We start from the raw sequence: 20,000 nt of genomic DNA on the forward strand, positions 1-20,000 counted from the left end.
CCTAACTTCCTTCTTCATCCCTTCCTTCCTCCCTCCCTTCCTCCCTCCCTTCCTTCCTTGAATCGAGGACAACAGGAGGGTTAAGAGAAAAGGATGGTGACCCCAAACTTCTGACTGGTACTGCAGGTCTGTAACTAAAACATTCCTTCCTTCCTTTCCTTCCTCCCTCCTTCCTTCTCTTTCTTCTGAATGTAAACTAATATTACATGTGGCACACACACACATGAGGTCAATAAGAAGTAGAGAATTCATGGAGTGATTTAAGGCTCATCTGTGTGAGAAGAAAAATGTTTTAACTTCACATTTATCCCCTAAAACATCAGTTTGAGTAGAAGCTAGTTAGAGATAAAAATAGAAAGAAAGTCACAGTGAACATCTGGCAGCTGATACACAGACAGTCTCACATCTGTGCAACATTATCATCACGTTATAAAGAACCAGTCTGTTAGTCTGGATCCACTTTAGTTTAACCTTCATGTCGTCCTCACGGGTCTTGACTGTTCCTTCCTTCCTCCCTTCTTTCCTTCCTTCCTTCCTTCTTTTCTTCCTCTCTCTTTCCTGCCTTCCTTGTCCTTCCTGCCTTCCCTCTCCCTCTTTCCTTCCTTCCTTCCTTCTTTTCTTCCTCTCTCTTTCCTGCCTTCCTTGTCCTTCCTGCCTTCCCTCTTTCCTCCTTTCCTCTTTTCCTTTCTCCTTCCTGCCTTCCATCCTTCCTGCCTTCCTTCTTTCCTTCTTTCCTTTCCTCCTCCCTCCCTTCCTTCTCTTTCTTTCCTCCCCCTACCTTCCTCCCTTCCTCTTTTCCTTTCTCCTTCCCTCAACCATCCTCCTTTCCTTCCTTCTCCTCCCTCCCTTCCTTCCTTCTTCATCCCTTTCTTCCTTCGTTCCTTCCTTCCTCCCTCCTTTCCTTCCTGCCTTTCCTTCCTCCCTCTTTCCTTCTCTTTCTTTCCTCCGCTCTACCTTCCTCCCTTCCTCTCTCCCTCCTACCTTCTTCTTTTCCTCCCTTCCTTCTTCCTTTCCTTCCCCCAACCTTCCTCCCTTCCTGTTTTCCTTCCTTCTTCCTCCCTCCCTCCTTCCTTCCGTCTTCCTCCCTTCCTTCCGTCTTCCTTCCTTCTCCCTTCCTTCCTTCTTCCTCCCTTCCTTCTTGACTCGAGGACAACAGGAGGGTTAAGAGAAAATGATGGTGACCCCAAACTTCTGACTGGTACTCTAACATCTTCCACACTTCAAAACCAAACATCAAAAAAAAAGGAGGCATCTCTGAAGACGAGGCTCCAAAGGACAAAGAAACTTAAAAAAAGACACTCAAATCTGCACATAGAACAAAGAAAAAAGAACAAAGGAGCTTTTTTTTTTTCATCGTCACAAAAACAGAACAGAAGAAAAGCTTGCAGCAAAAAGAGCAAACACACACACACACACACACACACACACACACACACACACACACACACACACACACACACACTTGGATAAAACACACATGGGTGGTGGCATGCAGAGACCTTGGGGGGCATGTCGTCGTCCTGCCGCAGCCATGAGCTACGGTCCAGCTTGTCGAGGGGGGGCGCCAGGCGGGAGAGGGGCGGGGGAGGAGGGGTGTCGGAGGTGGGGTCGGAGTTCTGCCGGGGCATGGGAGGCCGGGAGGGGGGGAGGGCGACGCCGCGGAGGACGACACGCCGTGAGGGTCGTACAGAGACTGGGAGCCTGACAGGCCGTGACTCTTCACCTGCACCAGGTGGCCATCTGCACACACACACACACACACACACACACACACACACACACACACGAGCAGGAAACCAGGCAGGGTCGAGGAGGAAGAGGAAGAGGAGGGTCAGGATTGCGATCAGGATGAAGGATGCAAGAGTGGAGGTGAGGAGGAGGAGGAAGAGGAGGATGAAGAGAAACGAGGTGAGAGAGGAAACACATGCCTCAGGGTGCGTTCACAGACACCACGTTCAAATGAGTGTTTGCTCCTTTAGTTCAGTTAGTTTGTCCCCAGGTTGACTGACGTGATTTCCACAAACAAGCCTGAAAATACTCGTCTGTGTCCTCCAGCGAGTCTCTGAGTGAGTTTTAATAGGACGAGATCAGATGAGAGGAAACAGCCAGGAATTACACTGATGATGGTTTAGATGTTAAAGTCCAACTGATGTCACATTAAGTCACATTAAATCATCTCTGGATGCAATTAGAAACAATCTGAACATGTTTTTTTTATGTACTGTTGTTAGTTTTTAGTTATTAGAAAGAATTAAAAGGTATTTAGTGTCTTTAGTGTGTTTGATTGACAGCAGCAGCAGCAAATGAAAGACTGCTGGAGCTACAAGTGATGGACAGACATGTTGTTAGCAGTATAAGAACCAGACAGGTGACATCTGCAGGTTTAAATGCTGCAGCCGAGCAGCTAATTAGCTTTTAAGCTACTAACCGACATCAGCTGTGCACATTTCCCCACTTAATGTTTGTTCATCACTGCATTTTCTTTATAGTTATGTTATTATTTCAACTATATATTATATCGTCATGTATTGATTGACTGCAGCTCTGTGCAAAGGACATATTTCCATCTGGACATCAAAGTTTATCTTTAGTGGCTCGTTCAACAAGCCAAAGGTGGAAGACAAGATGTGTGTTTTAAAAGTTTAGAAGGAGACTTTAGCAGGAAAGTTCATGTGTTGTTGCTCCTGTGTATCAGGATGCAATCAGGCTCAGTGTGACCGGCTGCTCTGCTGATGATAGAACGACACATCATCACTTGAGATTCACTATGAGACATTTGATTTGCTGTATGGAAATAAAGACTGCAGCTACAGACAGATAACTAACTAGAGGAAGCCTTCATGACACTAAATAAGACAAAATATAAATGTTTCCCTTTCGGTTTCTGATTTTTTTTGTGATTTAAAAAGCAGATATGTTTCTGTAGGAGACTAAAAAACAAGCAATTTAATATCAGCTGGACTTTAACCCTCCTGTTGTCCTCAGGTCAAGGAAGGAAGGAAGGGAGGAAGGAAGGAAAGGAGTAAGGAGGGAGGAAGGAAAGGAGGAAGGAAAGGAGTAAGGAGGAGGGAGGAAAGGAGTAAGGGGGAGGAAGGAAGGAGTAAGGAGGAAGGGAAGGAGGTAGGGAGGAAAGGACGAAGGGAGGGAGGAAGGAAGGAAGGAAGGGAAGGAGTAAGGAAGGAAGGAAGGAAGGAAGGTAGGAAAGGACTAAGTATGAAATGAAGAAGGAATTTAGGAGAGAAGGAAGGGATGAAAGAAGGAGGATGTAAGGAAGGAAGGAAAGAAGGAAGAAAGGAGGAAGGAGGAAGGAAGGAAGGAAGGAAGGAAGGAAGGATGGAAGGAGGAGGGAGCAAAGAAAGAGGGAAGAAGGAAAGAAGGAAGCAAGGAAAGAAGGAACAGTGAAAAGAGACGGGAGGACGACAGGAGGGTTACTAAAGCTCATACTCAGCTGTTTCTTAACTTTTAACTACTTCAGTCGTCCAACTCTTCCTCCTCACAGACGACACGTGAGTCGAGTTTAGGAGTTTCTTTTACCACCTGACGATATCCAACATTCTCCTCTAAGTAAGACCCTTCCTCTTTTTCCTAAATCACCTTCTAAACAATTAAACTTCTCTTTCCTTCTTTCAAACTGAGCTAATAACCAGAGGTGTGATCGCACTCTTTGGAAGGTTAGTTTGGATCTCACACACACACACACACTAACACGCACACACACACACACGGAGACGTAGGACACACACCTGTGGTTCGACGGAGCGGTGCATGGGGGGGGTCCGGGCCTGCTGGATGCCTCCGCTGCTGAACGACTCGGAGCGAGGAGGCAGCGACGGGTCCGAGATCCGGTTCGAGACTTTATGCTGCAAGGCAGGAGAAGTCTGTCTGTTCATCTTATAATGCTCCTCCACCTGACACACACACACACACACACACACACACACACACACCACACACACACACACACACACACACACATCAGACAACAGGCACTCACAGCTGCATGCAGTGAGTCTGTGTGTGAAGCTACTTCTAGTGAAGCTCCTTTTACTATTTTTACTATTTTAAAATGATTACTATTTTTATTTTCCATCTTATATTACATTATGTTTCTTTGCTTAACCTTCCTGCTGTCCCCAGGTCAAGGAAGTATAGGAGGAAGGAAGGAAGGAAGGAAGGAAGGAAGGAAGGAAGGAAGGAAGGAAGGAAGGAAAGGAATAAGGAGGGAGGGGAGGAAAAGAGGAAGGAAGTAAGGAGAGAAGGAAGGGTGGAAGGACGAAAAGAGGAAGAAATTAAGGAGAGAAGGAAGGGAGAAGGAAGAAAGGAAGGAAGGAAGGAAAGAAGGAAGGAAGGAAGGAAGGAAGGAAGGAAGGACAGAAGGAAGGTAGGAAGAAGAAGAGTAAGGATAGGAAGAGAAAGAGAAAGAAATTAAGATTCTCTCCTTAATTTCTTCTCTTTTTCATCCTTTTCGTCCGGAAGGGAGGAAGGAAAGTAGGACGAAAGGTAGGAAGGAAGGAAAGAGAGGAAGGATAAGAAGCATAAATGGGCCCTTATTCTATTTTAGCTTCATTTAATATCCATTTGAACACTTTTAATCATGTTTAAATGCTGTGTGTTGCTTTTATATCCTCTCCTGATGCATTTCATGTTTTATATAAAGCACTGTGAACTGTCTTGTGTCTTCATCTTCATCTGTGTTGAAACTGAAAATGACACAACTAAACTAAAAAGGAAGTTTATTTTGAAAGTGCTGAGACTTGACAGATTTGCTCCTTTAACAGAGTATAGTTCTAGTAGTTATAGTGTAGAAGGGTTAGGGTTGCTCTCTATAACAGGTTACATATCAACAGTCTGTTTTTAGAGAGGGAGGGAAGGAGGTAGGGAGGAAAGGACGAAGGGAGGGAGGAAGGAAGGAAGGAAGGATAGGAGTAAGGAGGGAGGGAGGAAGGAATTTAGAGAAGGAAGGGAGGAAGGAAAGGAGGATGAGAAGGAAGGAAGAGGCAGGAAGGAAAGAAGGAAGGAAAGAAGGAAAGGAGTAAAGATGAAAAGAGGAAGGAAGGAAGGAAGGAAGGAAGGAAGGAAGGAAGGAAAGGAGTAAGGGGGGAGGGAGGAAGGAAGGAAAGGAGTAAACATGAAAAGAGGAAGGAATTTAGGAGAGAAGGAAGGGAGGAAGGAAAGGTGGACGGAAGGAAGGAAGTAAGGAAGGAAGAGAGGAAGGAAAGAAGGAAAGGAGTAAAGATGAAAGAGGAAGGAAGGAAGGAAGGAGGAAGGAAAGGAGTAAGGGGGGAGGGAGGAATGAAGGAAAGGAGTAAACATGAAAAGAGGAAGGAATTTAGGAGAGAAGGAAGGGAGGAAGGTTTTTTAGAGAGGAACAGAGAATATCTCCGAGGGGAATCCTTCTGGGAGGAGGAGATGAGGTAGACCTATCTGAGCAGAGTGTGTGTGTGTGTGTTTCATGTGAGAAATGAGGCTTAGCTATCAGTTAAAGTGTGTATGTGTGTGTGTGTGTGTGTGTGTGTGTGTGTGTGTGTGTGTTTGTGTGTGTGTGTCCAGAGGGAGAGAGACTGATATAGCTGCAGATGCCCTACATCAGTGCACCAGCTGCCACCACGGGCCGGCCTGGAGATCTGCCCTCATGTGGAGGAGGGAGGGGGGGGGCTATGTGTGTGTGTGTGTGTGTGTGTGTGTGTGTGTGTGTGTGTTTCATATGTGAGCGTTGGGTTTAAAATGTCCTGATTTATGATGATAGAAAGACCAACACAGTATGAATATGAGGTGCTGACCTGCAGTATTTTACAGAACTACCTTTACAGTAGACATCAGAGAAGCAGCTCAGTAAATATTAAGATATAATATTAATTAATAATAACAGAATAAGAGAAAGATCTGACAGTCATCTTCACACTGATGCACTACTGACCTCCTTTTATAATGTTGTATTTTACTTGATTTTATATATTACATGTATTCTCTTTTATAGCTACTTCTACTATGTGCTATTTTTACTATTTTAAACATATTACTATTTTTATTTCCCGTGTTTATTACATTAATGTTTCTTTTTCTTTCCTCTTTTTTTTGTTCTTTTTTAGCTTTATGCTCTTTTTATGTCCTATAAATGTGAAGCACTCTGTGTCTATGATGCCTTTCAATTTCCTTTTCTTTTTCCGTCCATTCCTTTCCTCTCCTCTCCTTCCTTCCTATCATTCTTTCCTTTCCTTTCCTCTACCTTCCTTCCATTCCTCTTTTCCTCCCTTCCTTACCTTTCCTCTCCTTCCTCTCCTGTCCTTTCCCTATCATATTTCCTTTCCTTTCCTCTCCTCCCTTCCTTCTTTCCTTTCCTCTCCTTATTTCTTTTCCTTTCCTCTCGTCTCCTTTCCTTTCTTTCCTTCTTTCCTTTCCTTTCCTCTCGTCTCCTTTCCTTTCTTTCCTTTCCTTTCCTTTCCTCCTCTCGTCTCCTTCCTTTCCTTTCCTCTCCTCTCCTCTCCTTTCCTTTCCTCTCCTCTCTTTTCCTCTCCTCTCCTTTCTTTTCCTTTCCTTTCTTTTCCTTTCCTCTCCTCTCCTTTCCTCTCCTTTCCTCTCCTCTCCTTCCTCTCCTTTCCCCTTTCCTTTCCTTTCCCTTCCTTTCCTTTCCTCTCCTCTCCTTTCCTTTCCTTTCCTTTCCTTTCCTTTCCTCTCCTCTCCTTTCCTTTCCTCTCCTCTCCTTTCCCCTCCTTTCCTTTCCTTTCCTTTCCTTTCCTCTCCTCTCCTCTCCTCTCCTTTCCTTTCCTCTCCTCTCCTCTCCTTTCCTTTCCTCTCCTTTCCTCTCCTCTCCTTTCCTTTCCTCTCCTTTCTTCTCCTCTCCTTTCCTCTCCTCTCCTCTCCTCTCCTTTCCTTTCCTTTCCTCTCCTCTCCTTTACTTTCCCTTTCTTTCTTTTCCTCTCCTTTTCTTGTCATGTTTTTGTCATGTTAAAGCACTTGGAGTTGCATTTATTGTATTAAAGGTGCTATACAAATAAAGTTATCATTATTATTATAATTATTGTCTCATTAAATCTCATTGAAGCAACATTTTCTGGATCATATTATGCAATAGTTGGGATCATACATATTATCAGTGATATCTTTGTGAGGTTGCACATGTGTTGATGTTGTGATATAAGGAGAAATATAAATATACTTCAATATCTATTAATGATAATAAACTAATGTCATAATAACATGAAAACTGAACAATGGCAGCATTAAAGCTTCCATACTGAATAAAAGTCACATTTAAATAAGACAGACTGAATATCACAGTGAACACAGATCAATCCTGCAGGAGGGAAAGTTTGAGTGGAAGTTAGTACCTGTTAGATTTATCATCCCAATAATCCAATAAACATGCAATAAAACAGCAGCTCTCAACCTTCCTGCATCTTCATCATCATCATCATCATCATCATCATCATCATCATCATCATCACAGATTCAATGAAAGAATCAGGATTTAATTTTACCTTTTAACTCTTTAATTTGGTTCGTTATCAGTAAAAACTCTCCAATAACTGTCTGTATATTATGTTATATTATGTGATGCTGTACAGTGTAGATGGTGTATATGTACTAGGTCTGTCAGCGTTAACGCGTTAATCACGATCAGATTAATGCAATCCATAACGCGTTCATTTTTTTTAATCATATTTTAATGTTGCAAGCCTTTTTGTCCCTTCTCCTCCCCCGTAGACGGCTCCTCTAGCTGTAGCGCTATGCTTTGAAGTGGCCTCCTGCAGTAAACCTACCGCGCTGATGGAAAGTAAGAGAGCTACTGGACTTTTGAACGGCTTGTTTAACTTTAAAACACTTCCAGACGCTTCAGTTGACAAGTCAAAAGTAAAATGCAACCTGTGTCAAACGGAGTTTAACTACCACCGGAGTACGTGGAGTTTGAGTTAGCACCTCCACGCTAAACACCCAGGTGCAGCCAAGCCAGCCTCAGCTCCACCAAAGGACCATTTTGGAGTGTGGGAGTCGCAGCAGAGCCGTGATTGATTCCCAGTTAAGACACTCTGGTAAGAAATGCTTTACATTATGGGCTTAAAACTGCCTTCAAATGGAAAATAACAGGATTTTAAACATGCAATTCAAAACGCCATTAATCACGATTAACTATGGAAATTCTGCGATTAATCTCGATTAAAAAATTAATCGTTTGACAGCCCTAGAAAAAACTCAATACAATAATAACTGTCTGTGTATATGTATATCATGTGATGCTGTACAGTGTAGATGGTGTGTATATGTATATCATGTGATGCTGTACAGTGTAGATGGTGTGTATATGTATATCATGTGATGCTGTACAGTGTAGATGGTGTATAGATGGTGTGTATATGATGATAATGAATGCAGCAGACTGAGAGCCGCTGCAGTAAAAAGGAAGAAAGGTTATTGTCCTGCAGAAGAAGAACCTGCAGCAGCAGCAGCTGGACAGTCAGTGACCTGTGAACATGTTCAAACACCCAGACCATTAAAAGAAGATTAAAAGTTATTAAAATAAAAAAAGAAGAATCAGAAAAGATTAAAAGAGGAGAGGATTATGTTCTATCTGTTCATACATTATTAATAGAGCTCAGATGTATTATTTGGTCTCATTTTTGATTCCTTGGCCAGAAGAATTTCAGACGAGTTTCCTAAATGCAACAATGCCTGAACATTAATCAAGCCAGGTGTGAATGAAAACCTTCAGCCACGTTATGGCTCTTTATGGAATAGTTTGGACACCCAGTTTTTGCGGGTCCCACATGGTTTCAGTAAGATGGGTCCCACATGTGAAGGCCATGTGGGCTGACTGTATGAGCCCCATAAGGAATATTATATCAATATTGTGTCTTTTCCTGCTTTTAAAGGCTGCATTACAGTAAAAATGTAATTTTCTGAGCTGAACAGACTGTTTTATTATCTGCCTTTATCCACTTAGTCATTATATTCACATTACTGATTATTATTTATCAAACATCTCAGTGTGTAAATATATTGTGAAAGCACCGATAGTCGTTCCTACAGTATTGTCAAAATATTGATATTGAGGTATTTGGTCTAAAATATCATGATACCTGATTCTGCCCATATCACCCAGACCTAGGCCCCACATGTGTAACTCACCCAGTCAGAACCCATTTGAAGCCCATTTGAGCAAACACAGGTGGGGTCACCATGGAAACTGTGGACACTTGGGACCCATATTGCAGCCCAAATTGAACCCTTATGAGGCCCACATGGACACACTGGCTGGGAGGCCTTTAATAATGACTAATATTATACTGAGTGTTTTTTGGGGTTTTGCTATTGAATTGAGATCTGATTTAGTTTCATTATACTAGAAGAACATCAGTCTCCATCACCAGCAGACAAAGAAGAAATGAATCAAAGGATCCCTGAGAGAAGAAGAGAAGAAGAGAAGAAGAGAAGAAGTCACCGTTATCATTTCCTCTATTAAAGGACGACCCCGCCTGGTTAGAGAAATAAACACGTTAGGAGATTAAAGAGGAAATCCACCTGCTGCTGTTAGTCAGTGAGAAAGAAAAGAGGAAGAGGAGGATGATGAAGATGAAGAGGTGAAGCGTCTGCCCCTCCTCCTCCTCCGACTGACCCGGCGGCCTGGACTCCGGCCCCTGTTGTCATGGCCCCTGTTGTCATGGCCCTTGTTGTCATGGCCTCTGTTGTCGGGGCTGTGTCTGCGCATCACTGGCTGAGAGGAGGAAGAGGAGGAGGAGGAAGAGGAGGAGGCGTGTGCGGGGACGCAGGTGACGCGGATTCGGGGCACGTGCAGCTGGAGCTGTCTGGAGGGGCTGACGTGGGCGGGGTAAGAGGGGGGGCGGGACCGGCGAGGTTTGTAACCAGGAAGTAGCAGCAGGTTGTCCAGGTTGGCGTCTCGAGGTTGGTTGAAGGAGTGATATTTCTTAGGAGGGATGCGAGGAGAGTTACTCTGAGCTCGACGCATCACCTGGAGGGTTAGGAGCGGGAACACGTGAACACGGCACTACATGTGATATGGAACATGGAACATACAACATACAACATATAACATACAACATACTACATGCTACATGCTACATGCTACATATAATATATAACATACAGGCGGAGGTGACCAGAGCAGCAGGGATCAGCTGATTGTGTCACTCACATGTCTTCATTTCATTTCCTTTTTCTTTCCTCTTATCTCATCTGGTTTCTTTTCCGTCCATACATTTCTCTCTCTTTTCCTCTCTACTCCTTTCCTTTCCATTTCTTGTCATGTCTTTCCTTTCCTCTCCTTTCCTTCCTCTCCTCTCCTTTCCCTTCCTTTCCTCTCCTCTCTCTTTCTTTCCTTCCCTCCCCTTTCTTTTCTTTTCTTTTCCTTTCCTTCTCTGTCTTTTCCTCTCCTTTCTTTTCCTGTCCTTTCCCTTCCTTTCCTTTCCTTTCTCCTCCTCTCCATTCTTTTCCTTTCCTTTCATTTCCCTTCCCGTCCTTTCCCTTCCTTTCCTTTCCTTTCCCTTACTCTCCTTTTCTTGTCATGTTTTTCCTTTCCTTTCCTTCTGTCTTTTCCTCTCTCCTCCTTTCCTTTCTTTTCTTTTCATGTCTTTCCTTTACTCTTCGTTCCTTTCACTTATTTCCTTTAATTTACTTCCTTCATCTCCTTTCCTTTCCTCTTCCTTCCCTTTTCTCTCCTTCCTTTCCCTGCTTTCGACTTCTTTCCCTCATTTTCTTTCCTTTTCTCTATTTTCTTCTCCTTTCCTTTCCTTTCCTCTCATCTTATCTTCTCTCCTTCTTCCTCTTTTTCTTTCCTCCTCTCCCTTTCTATCATCTCTATTCTTCATGTTCACAGATACAGGTTAACATAAATATAATCTTTGGTATGAAAAGCAGCAGAACATGAAACAACCAACAGGATGATTTATCGTCTCCTTTCTGCTCCTACAAAATAAAAGCATCTTAAAACTGACTTTAAACATCTTATCAGGTTAGAAACAGTCAGAGAGTCCATGAAACCTGAAGGAAAGAAAAACACACACACACTGTTGATCTGCTGACACACACACACACACACACACACACACACACACACACACACACACCAGGGCTCTGTGTGTGTTTTTATGAATGAACAGCAGCAGGCAGATGTTTCTCTGTAGATGAACATCTGGTTTCTTTTGAACATCTTCACGTCTGTGCACGTTTAGTTGTTAGCAGAGATGATTTTAAACTCTGTATTACCCCCCCCCCCCCCCCCCCCCAAAAAAAAAAAAATCACAGCAGTCTTTGGACAAGTAAATATGGAAGCATGTACTCTAATTTATAAACCCTTTCTGTCTTTTAATTATTATATGTTTACGTTAAAAAGTGAGAAAAAACTGCATAAATGGAGGTTAATGTGTGTATATGTGTGTGTGTGTGTGTGTGTGTGTGTGTGTGTGTGTGTGTGTGTGTGTGTATATGTGTGTCTGGGCCCCTTCATGCTACCTCTTTGGCCCAGGCCGGCTTGTCGTTGGTGCCAGGCGCTTGGTCTTTGTAGTGGTACAGCTGTTTCTTGTCCTGCGGTGGCCGCTGTGGATCCTGCTGCTGCTGCTGCTGCAGAGACACCAGGTACGCTCGCTCCTGCTGCAGCTGTCTCTGCAGCCGCTCCGCCTGCCGCTGCTCCTCGATCTGCTTCCTCTTGTACTCCTGAAGGAAGCACAGAGGAGAGGAGGCAAGGTGAGCCAACAGGAAGAGGAGGAATGGAAGTTAAAGATGACATATATACAGAGATAAAGATATTAAATAATGTGTAATGTCATTTTAAAGTCTGGTGATGCTACACCTTCAAAATAAAAGCACATTTATAGGAGAGATGGCAAGGTGAGCCAACAGGAAGAAGTTAAAGATGACATATGGAGGAGCGACTTCAAGAGATAAAGATATTAAATGAAGTGTAATGTCATTTTAAAGTCTGGTGATGCTACACCTTCAAAATAAAAGCATGTTTATAGGAGAGACGGCAAGGTGAGCCAACAGGAAGAAGTTAAAGACGACATAAGGAAGGGTCGACTTCAAGAGATAAAGATATTAAATAAAGTGTAATGTCATTTTAAGTCTGGTGACACTACACCTTCAAAATAAAAGCATGTTTATAACTCAAACTGCCTTCTTTAGGATAAAATACCGACTTAACCAGCATTTATAAAGCAGGTTGATGCACCAAAATGCTTTTACAATAGTTTTTAATGTCTGCTTGTGAGCATCAGCACCTCATTACAATAGGTCAGCGTTTTCCCTCCATTATTTTACATTTTTGTCCTTCTTTTTTTTTTTTAAGTTTGATGTCTGGTTTTAATAATGTTTGTTGCTTACATACTGTTCAGGGTAAAATTTGACCCATTTTAAAATTTTAGAGCTGTAAAATCACCTTATACACATTTCTCATAGCCAGACTTTTCTAAATGTGACCCACAGTATAAAAAAATGGTAATAAAATGCATCTTTTTTTAAAATGTTTGTTCAGCTGATACACATTTTTATATATGCAAATGGACAAATTTGACCTGTATTTATATTTAAAAATGAAAAATGTGATGCTTGAGTTTATTAGACACGCATCACAAAGTGTCACCTGCAATAAACTTATAAGAACTGCTGAAACTTTGCCGTCTGTAGCAGCAGCTGCCAAATTAAACTCACTTTAAAATGAGTTACAGGGTCAGGATTTTCAATTTATCTCCTTTATCTCCACTCGAGGTCTTAAGTCTCGTCTCTGAGTGTGTTTTTATCTCCGTGCATCGTCTCAGAGTTCTGACAAAAGTCTACGAAGGTCTCATGTCACATTAGACCTCGTGCCTCCTCCAGCTGAGGACTGCATTAGTCTGCAAGCTGCTGATCATCATCTTTTTTTTTTTCTTTTTTTTTAACATTATCTTCCTGCTGCTTCATTACTCAGCGCTGACATTCATTCAAAGCGGCTGAAGTCAAAGCAGACAGGTGAGAAGCTTTTAGTGTGGGCAATCAGTAATGACAGGATGACACATTACTGCCTTTAAATAACAAACGTATGAGTGGATGAAGTCAGACGAGGAGATCAGCTACAAAAGGAAGCATGCATCACATTTCATTTTAATATATTTTTTAAGAGGATTTAAAAGGAAATGAGTAGAAAAGAGACAGAGAGGCAGACAGAGAGAAAGAAAACAGGTGTATTCTGGACTATCTGAGCACAGTTGAGGATGTGATACAGTTTTTCTTAGTTTTAGTCTCATTTTAGGTTAGTTTAAATCAGGTGGTCGAGTGGTTAGAGCTCATGCCGTAGACACAGCCGACCCCCCGGTTCGAATCCCAATCGGAGGTCCTTTGCTGCATGTCACCCCCCCCCCCCCCCCCCTCTCTCCCATGTTTCCTGTCAGTCTACTGATAAATAAAAGTGTCAATGCCAACAAAATCTTAAAAAAAAACAAAAAAAACATGGATCTGAACCATCAACACTAAATCAGACCAGTTCAGACTGATACTTATTATACCTGAGCGTGAAGTGTGTGTTAACCCTTAAACAGACCTTACTAGTTATGTCATTTGCACCTAAAGTAAGGAAGGAAGGAAGGAAGGAAGGAAGGGAAGGAAGGAAGGAGGAAGGAAAGGAGGGAGGAAGAGAAGGAAGGGAGGAAGAGAAGGAAGGGAAGGAGGGAGGAAGAAGGAAGGAAAGGAGAAAGGAAGGGAAGCAAGGGAGGAAGAAGGAAGGAAAGGAAGGAGGAAGGAAAGGAGGGAAGAAGGAAGGAAAGGAGGGAGGAAGAAGGAAGGTAGGAAGGAAAGGAGGGAAGAAGGAAGGAAAGGAGGGAGGAAGAAGGAATGAAAGGAAGGAGGAAGGAAAGGAGGGAAGAAGGAAGGAAAGGAGGGAGGAAGAAGGAAGGTAGGAAGGAAAGGAGGGAAGAAGGAAGGAAAGAAGGGAGGAAGAAGGAAGGAAAGGAAGGAGGGAAGAAAGGAAGGACAGATGAAGGAAGGAAGAAAGGACAGAAGGAGGGAACATTTACCCTAACAGCTGAACTTAGATCTGAGGAAGGAAGGAAGGAAGGAAGGAAGGAAGGAAGGACAGATGAAGGAAGGAGGAAGGAAGGAAGGAAGGAAGGACAACACAAAGGTTAAAGAGTCTGTATCTCCTGGTGCACGTTGCTGCAGGCTCCAGCTACAGTCGCTCATATTAAAGACTTTTTATTAATTTATTTATATTTTAATTAATATTCTCCTTATTGTGATACTTCTCTCTCTCTGCTGCGTCTGTCTGACTCATTTAAAATGACGACAGCATCATTATGAACAATGAAGCTAATGAAACATCACTGCACTGCAGCACTGCCTTCCTTCCTCCATTCTTTCTTTCCTTTCCTCCTTCCTTCATTCCCCCCTTCCATCATTCTTTCCTTCCTTCTTTCCTCCTTTCCTTCCTTCTTCCTCCCTTCCTTCACTTTTACTCCCTTCCATCATTCCTTCCTTTCTTCCTTCCTCCTTTACTTCCTTCTTCCTCCCTTCCTTCCCTTTTACTCCCTTCCATCATTCCTTCCTTTCTTCCTTCCTCCTTTCCTTCCTTCTTCCTCCTTTCCTTCCTTCTTCCTCCCTTCCATCCATCCTTCCTTCCTTCTTCATCCTTTCCTTCCTTCTTTCTTCCTCCCTTCCATCATTCCATCCTTCCGCCCTTCCATCTTTCCTTACTTCCTTCCATCTTTCCTTCCTTCCTCCTTTCCTTCTTTCTTCGTACCTTCCATCATTGCTTCCCTCCTTCCTTCCATCCTTCCTTCCTTCCTTCCTCCCTCCTTTCCTTTCTTCTTCCTCCCTTCCATCCTTCCTTCCTTCCTTCCTTCTTCCTTTTTTTTCAAAACGGTGTCAAAATAGATGGAAAGATGTGAAATGCTGTATGATAATGTGTGTAATAACTGTGTGTGTGTGTGTGTGTGTGTGTCTGTGTGTGTGTGTATCGAGTGACACGCCCGCCACTGTCAGCGCTCATTCATCTGTTTGTTAACTTTAGCCGACGTCTCCGTATCGATCGTCTTCAACGAGTCACTGAACCGTCATTATGTCCTCAGAGGTAACCGTGCTGTTACTAGGGTCAACAACCTCTGAGCCGTTGCCATGGAAACTTTTAACACTGTAGTCTCTGTGTGAGAGTGTGTACGTGTCTGTGTGAAAGTGTGACAGTGTGTGTGAGTTTGTGTGTGTGTACGTGTCTGTGTGAAAGTGTGACAGTGTGTGTGAGTTTGTGTGTGTGTAAGAGTATGTGAGTGTGAGTGTCTGTGTGTCTCTGTGAGTGTGTTTGTGTGTTAGTGTGTGTGTGAGTGCGAGAGTGTGTGTGAGTGTGTGTCTCTGTGAGTGTGTTTGTGTGAGAGTGTGAGTGTCTGTGTGTCTCTGTGAGTGTGTGTGTGTGTGTGTGTCTATGTGTCTGTCTGTGTGTGAGTGAGAGTGTGTGTGTGTGTCTCTGTGAGTGTGTTTGTGTGAGAGTGTGTGTGTTTGTGTGTGAGTGTGTGTATGCGTGTAAGAGTGTGAGTGTCTGTGTGTCTCTGTGAGTGTGTGTGTGTGTGTGTCTGTGTGTGAGTGAGAGTGTGTGTGTGTGTGTGTGTGTGTCTGTCTGTGTGTGAGTGAGAGTGTGTGTGTCTGTGTGTTTGTGTGTGAGAGTGTGAGTGTCTGTGTGTCTCTGTAAGTGTGTGTGTGTGTGTGTGTGTGTGTGTCTGTCTGTGTGTGAGTGAGAGTGTGTGTGTCTGTGTGTTTGTGTGTGAGAGTGTGTGTGTCTGTGTGTATGCGTGTGAGAGTGTGAGTGTCTGTGTGTCTCTGTAAGTGTGTGTGTGTCTCAGTGTATGTGTGTGTGTGTGTGTGTGAGAGTGTGTGTGTGTCTGCGTATTTGGCTGTGTGTGAGTGAGAGTGTGTGTCTGTGTGTAAGTGTGTGTGTGTCTGTGTCTCTTTATACAAGAATTTGTGGGTTTGACAACAGTCGGCTGTCTGTATGTTTGTCCTTTATGATGCATACTGTGTGTGTGTGTGGGTGGTTGTGTGTGTGTCTCTGTGTGTGTGTGTCTGTGTCTGTGTGCATGTGTATGTGTGTGTCTGTGTCTCTGTGTGTGTGTGCATGTATCTGTGTGCATGTGTGTGTGTGTGTGCATGTGTCTGTGCATGTGTGTGTATATGTGTGTGTGTACATGTGTCTGTGTGAGTGTGTGTGTGCATGTGTGTGTGTGTGTGTCAGTGTGTGTGTGTGTGTTACCAGGAGTAAAGCTTGCTCCTGCAGGAGCTGCTGTTGCAGGATCTCCAGCTGCCTCTGCTCCTCCTCCAGCTGTCTACGGATATACTCCTAAACCAATCAGCACGCGGGGCCACCACGAGACGCAGCCAATGAGAGCGCAGCAAGGAAGGTGGGAGAGAAGCCAATCGGAGCCCAGGCAACCGGTGACATCACCAGAGCAGGAAGGGACAGGGGAAAAAAAGACAGAAAGTAGGAGGAGGAGGGAAGAGGAGGAGGAGGACAGGGAGAAGTAGAAGATTTATTTAAGAGGTGTGAAAGTAGGGATTAAGTCAGAAATAGACGAGAGAAAAAAGAAGAGAGAAACAGCAGCAGGGTGTAATTAGTGGAGCAGGAGGACATGCTTATTGTTGCAGGAGAGATGTTAAAGATCAGTGTTACACAGCAGGAAAAGTTCACCGCATCCAGATGTTTAAATCGTGTTTAAACGTCTTTTTATTCCACCGTGTGTTGCTTTGATATTCATGTTTTATGTAAACCTCTTTCTGCCTCTGTTATATGTTGGATTTGTGTCTTCTTCTCTTTATAATTATAACATTTAATCCGTCTGCACCACAAACTCTGACAGGATTTAAAAAGAAAAGATCCATCAAGCACCAAAATGATTAAAAGTGATTAAATAATTGATTTTAGAAAGTTTTATGCTTCTCTCTGCGGTCATTTTTAATTGTATTGTAATAATTTTACTTAATATTTAATACAGATATACTTTAAAATATCCAGTGATTCCTGAGAGTTTAAAAAAAGATCTTAAATGCAGTTTTTTTTTTAACACTGAGATCACAGCTTTCACTGCAGTAGGTGACATCATATCAGGTCATATGCAAATGGATGAATCACTGCAAAGCTTAAACCTACCAATCAATATATTACAGCAGATTAGACGGTAGAGTTAGCAGTAGCAGACATTCAGTAAGTCCATAATTGGAGCATAAAGTTTAGAGACTGGTGGTCAAAGTTAATTCAGCCGAGACCAACACAACCTGACTTTTAGCCCCTAAAATGGGTTAAAGTCCAAAAAAACACCAAATCCTACATTTCCCATATTGCACCTCTGCACAGTAGCATGTTTGATTAGAGTAAACGTCCACCTTGTTAAAACTCCTTGCCCCAGTTTGTCAATTTAAAAGGTTTGAATAAAATTATCGAGCAATTCAGGAGAAGAAAAAAACCACTAGAAAATAGATTTTAAAACATATTTTTGTGATATTTTTTCTGCTTTTCTGTTGATTATCTTCTCTGGAAACCACTTGACCTTGTTTGATTGTTAGTAAAGTAAAGTAAAAGTTGTGTTCAGACAGAAAAAGAAGCAAAATTTAACTCATTGTGGCGTCCTTGATTCACCAAACAGCTAAAATACTGAACACTAGATGTTAGAGCAGCCAGCTGGAGGAGTGTGCTTTAATGGGCTTTATGAGGCCACGCCCCCCCCTCCCCCCGTGATGTCACATCCGTGGGTCAGGTGTGCTCGTACCTGTTCCCTCTCCGCGTGCCTCCTCTCCTCCTCTCGGCGGAGCGCCTCCATCTCCTCGTACCTCCTCCTCTGCTCGCGCTCCTGCTGCTTCCTCATCTCGCGCTCCCGACGCTGTTGCTGTGGGTGGGAAACAAAAGACACTTCAGCTGTGTGTGTGTGTGTGTGTGTGTGTGTGTGTGTGTGTGTGTGTTTGTTTCTGTGTGTCAGAAAGGGTGGTCCCCAGAATGCATGGTGTGGTCTGGGGTCCCTACAGTGTCATAAAAACAAGGATGTGTGTGTATGTGTGCGTGTGCATGTTTGTGTGTGTGTGTGTGTGTGTGTGTGTGTGTGTGTGTGTGTGTGTGTGTGTGTGTGTGTGTGTGTGTGTGCATGTTGTGTGGTGGTGTGTGTGTGTGTGTGTGTGTGTGTGTGTGTGTGTGTGTGTGTGTGTGTGTGTGTGTGTGTACAGCTGTACAAAAATCAGAAAGGTTGGTCCCCAGAATGCATGGTATGGTCTGGGGTCCTTACAGCGTCACAAAAACAAGGATGTGTGTGTGTGTGTGTGCATGTTTGTGTGTGTGTGTGTGTGTGTGTGTGTGTGTGTGTGTGTGTGTGTGTTCGTGTGCACATCGAGTGTGGTTCCTTGGCATTTGAAGGAGCAGAGGTGTGAATGTTACAGGTGCGGTGGGTTTTTTCATGGTAGACGAGTCATTTTATAATCATAGCTGAGATGTTTTTTTTAAAGGTGAAAACATGCTCAGACTAAAACAGGCAGCAGGAAGCCGTTATTGTTTTATTCTCCTTTTCATTTATATTTCTTAACATTTTCTTGATTTTCATGTCCTGACTCCACATGTATGATATCTACATCTACCAAACTGTATCATCAACATTACACTCTTCTTTTCCTGTAGCTTTGATCCTCCTGTGTGATGTATTTGTCTCTATTGCTTCAAGTTTAAAGTATCATTCCTGTTACTTTTTAAAAATTGTGATCTGCTGCTCTTTGCTGCGCTGCTTTAAAAAAACATTGAATCCAAATTTTAGGGTAATTAAGAAGTGAGAATCTACCTCCTCCAGCCGTCGCCGCTGCTCTTTCTGCTCCTCGATGCGTTTCTGCCTCTCGGCCAGCAGTTGGCGCTTGTGCTCCTCGTTCTGCTGCTGCTCCAGCTGCTGGCGTCGGATCAGCTCCGATCGCTCCTTATTGGCCAGCTGCAGACGCAGGAAGTCCCGCCTCAGAGTGGACTCACCGGGGATGTTGATGATCGAGCTGGAGGAGAACCAAAGAGAACCGGGAGAGAAAGGAGCAACAATTACAGGTCTGAACAAACACGTGATAGAAAGATAAGCTGTTTTCCTTTTAAACATAGAAGCAATTCAAGTATTGTTTTAGTTCTACCAGTAGTGGTTAGTTATAGTACCAGTAGTAGTATTGGTAATACCAGTAGTAATAATCCTACCTGGGCTCTCCTATGTCCCTCTCTTCATCCTCTTCCTCGCTCCCGCTGTACTCGTACTCAGTTTCATCTGGAAACAAACATACAGACCTCAGGTTAAAGATGACTCTTCAGGCAGCAGTCTACAGTCGTCTACGGCCGTCTACAATCGTCTACAGCTGTCTGCAGCTGTCTGCAGCAGTCTACAGTCGTCTGCAGCAGTCTACAGTCGTCTGCAGTAGTCTACAGCTGTCTGCAGCAGTCTACAGGCGTCTACAGCAGTCTACAGGCGTCTGCAGCAGTCGACAGCTGTCTGCAGTAGTCTACAGTCGTCTGCAGCCGTCTACAGTCGTCTGCAGCAGTCTACAGGCGTCTACAGCAGTCTACAGCCATCTACAGTCGTCTGCAGCAGTCTACGGTTGTATTCAGCAGTCTACAGTCGTCTGCAGCAGTCTATGGTTGTCTTCAGCAGTCTACGGTTGTATTCAGCAGTCTACAGTCGTCTGCAGCAGTCTATGGTTGTCTTCAGCAGTCTACAGTCATCTACAGCAGTCTACAGTCGTCTGCAGCCGCCTGCAGCCGTCTACAGCCGTCTGCAGCAGTCTACAGTTGTCTGCAGCAGTCTACAGTCGTCTGCAGCCGTCTACAGTCGTCTGCAGCAGTCTACAGGCGTCTACAGCAGTCTACAGCCATCTACAGTCGTCTGCAGCAGTCTACGGTTGTATTCAGCAGTCTACAGTCGTCTGCAGCAGTCTATGGTTGTCTTCAGCAGTCTACAGTCATCTACAGCAGTCTACAGTCGTCTGCAGCAGTCTATGGTTGTCTTCAGCAGTCTACAGTCATCTACAGCAGTCTACAGTCG

The 20,000-nt window shown here is 43.6% G+C and overlaps 1 protein-coding gene across 1 annotated transcript in view; it reads right to left on the reverse strand.

The window, feature by feature from the left end:
- The window catches only part of LOC128382804 (traf2 and NCK-interacting protein kinase-like), a 48,710-nt gene that overhangs the window by 19,081 nt on the left and 9,629 nt on the right, over window positions 1-20,000 (reverse strand). The window contains exons 9-15 of the mRNA XM_053342809.1: window positions 19,163-19,229; window positions 18,774-18,972; window positions 17,724-17,840; window positions 11,464-11,664; window positions 9,611-9,964; window positions 3,744-3,908; window positions 1,500-1,616 (exon numbers count right to left, since the gene is read on the reverse strand). Of these exons, the coding sequence (XP_053198784.1) occupies window positions 1,500-1,616; window positions 3,744-3,908; window positions 9,611-9,964; window positions 11,464-11,664; window positions 17,724-17,840; window positions 18,774-18,972; window positions 19,163-19,229 (1,220 nt within the window). The remainder of the gene's footprint in view (window positions 1-1,499; window positions 1,617-3,743; window positions 3,909-9,610; window positions 9,965-11,463; window positions 11,665-17,723; window positions 17,841-18,773; window positions 18,973-19,162; window positions 19,230-20,000) is intronic.

This window comes from Scomber japonicus, chromosome 21 (genome assembly GCF_027409825.1).
Source record: "Scomber japonicus isolate fScoJap1 chromosome 21, fScoJap1.pri, whole genome shotgun sequence".
NCBI classification, from domain to species: Eukaryota; Metazoa; Chordata; class Actinopteri; order Scombriformes; family Scombridae; genus Scomber; species Scomber japonicus.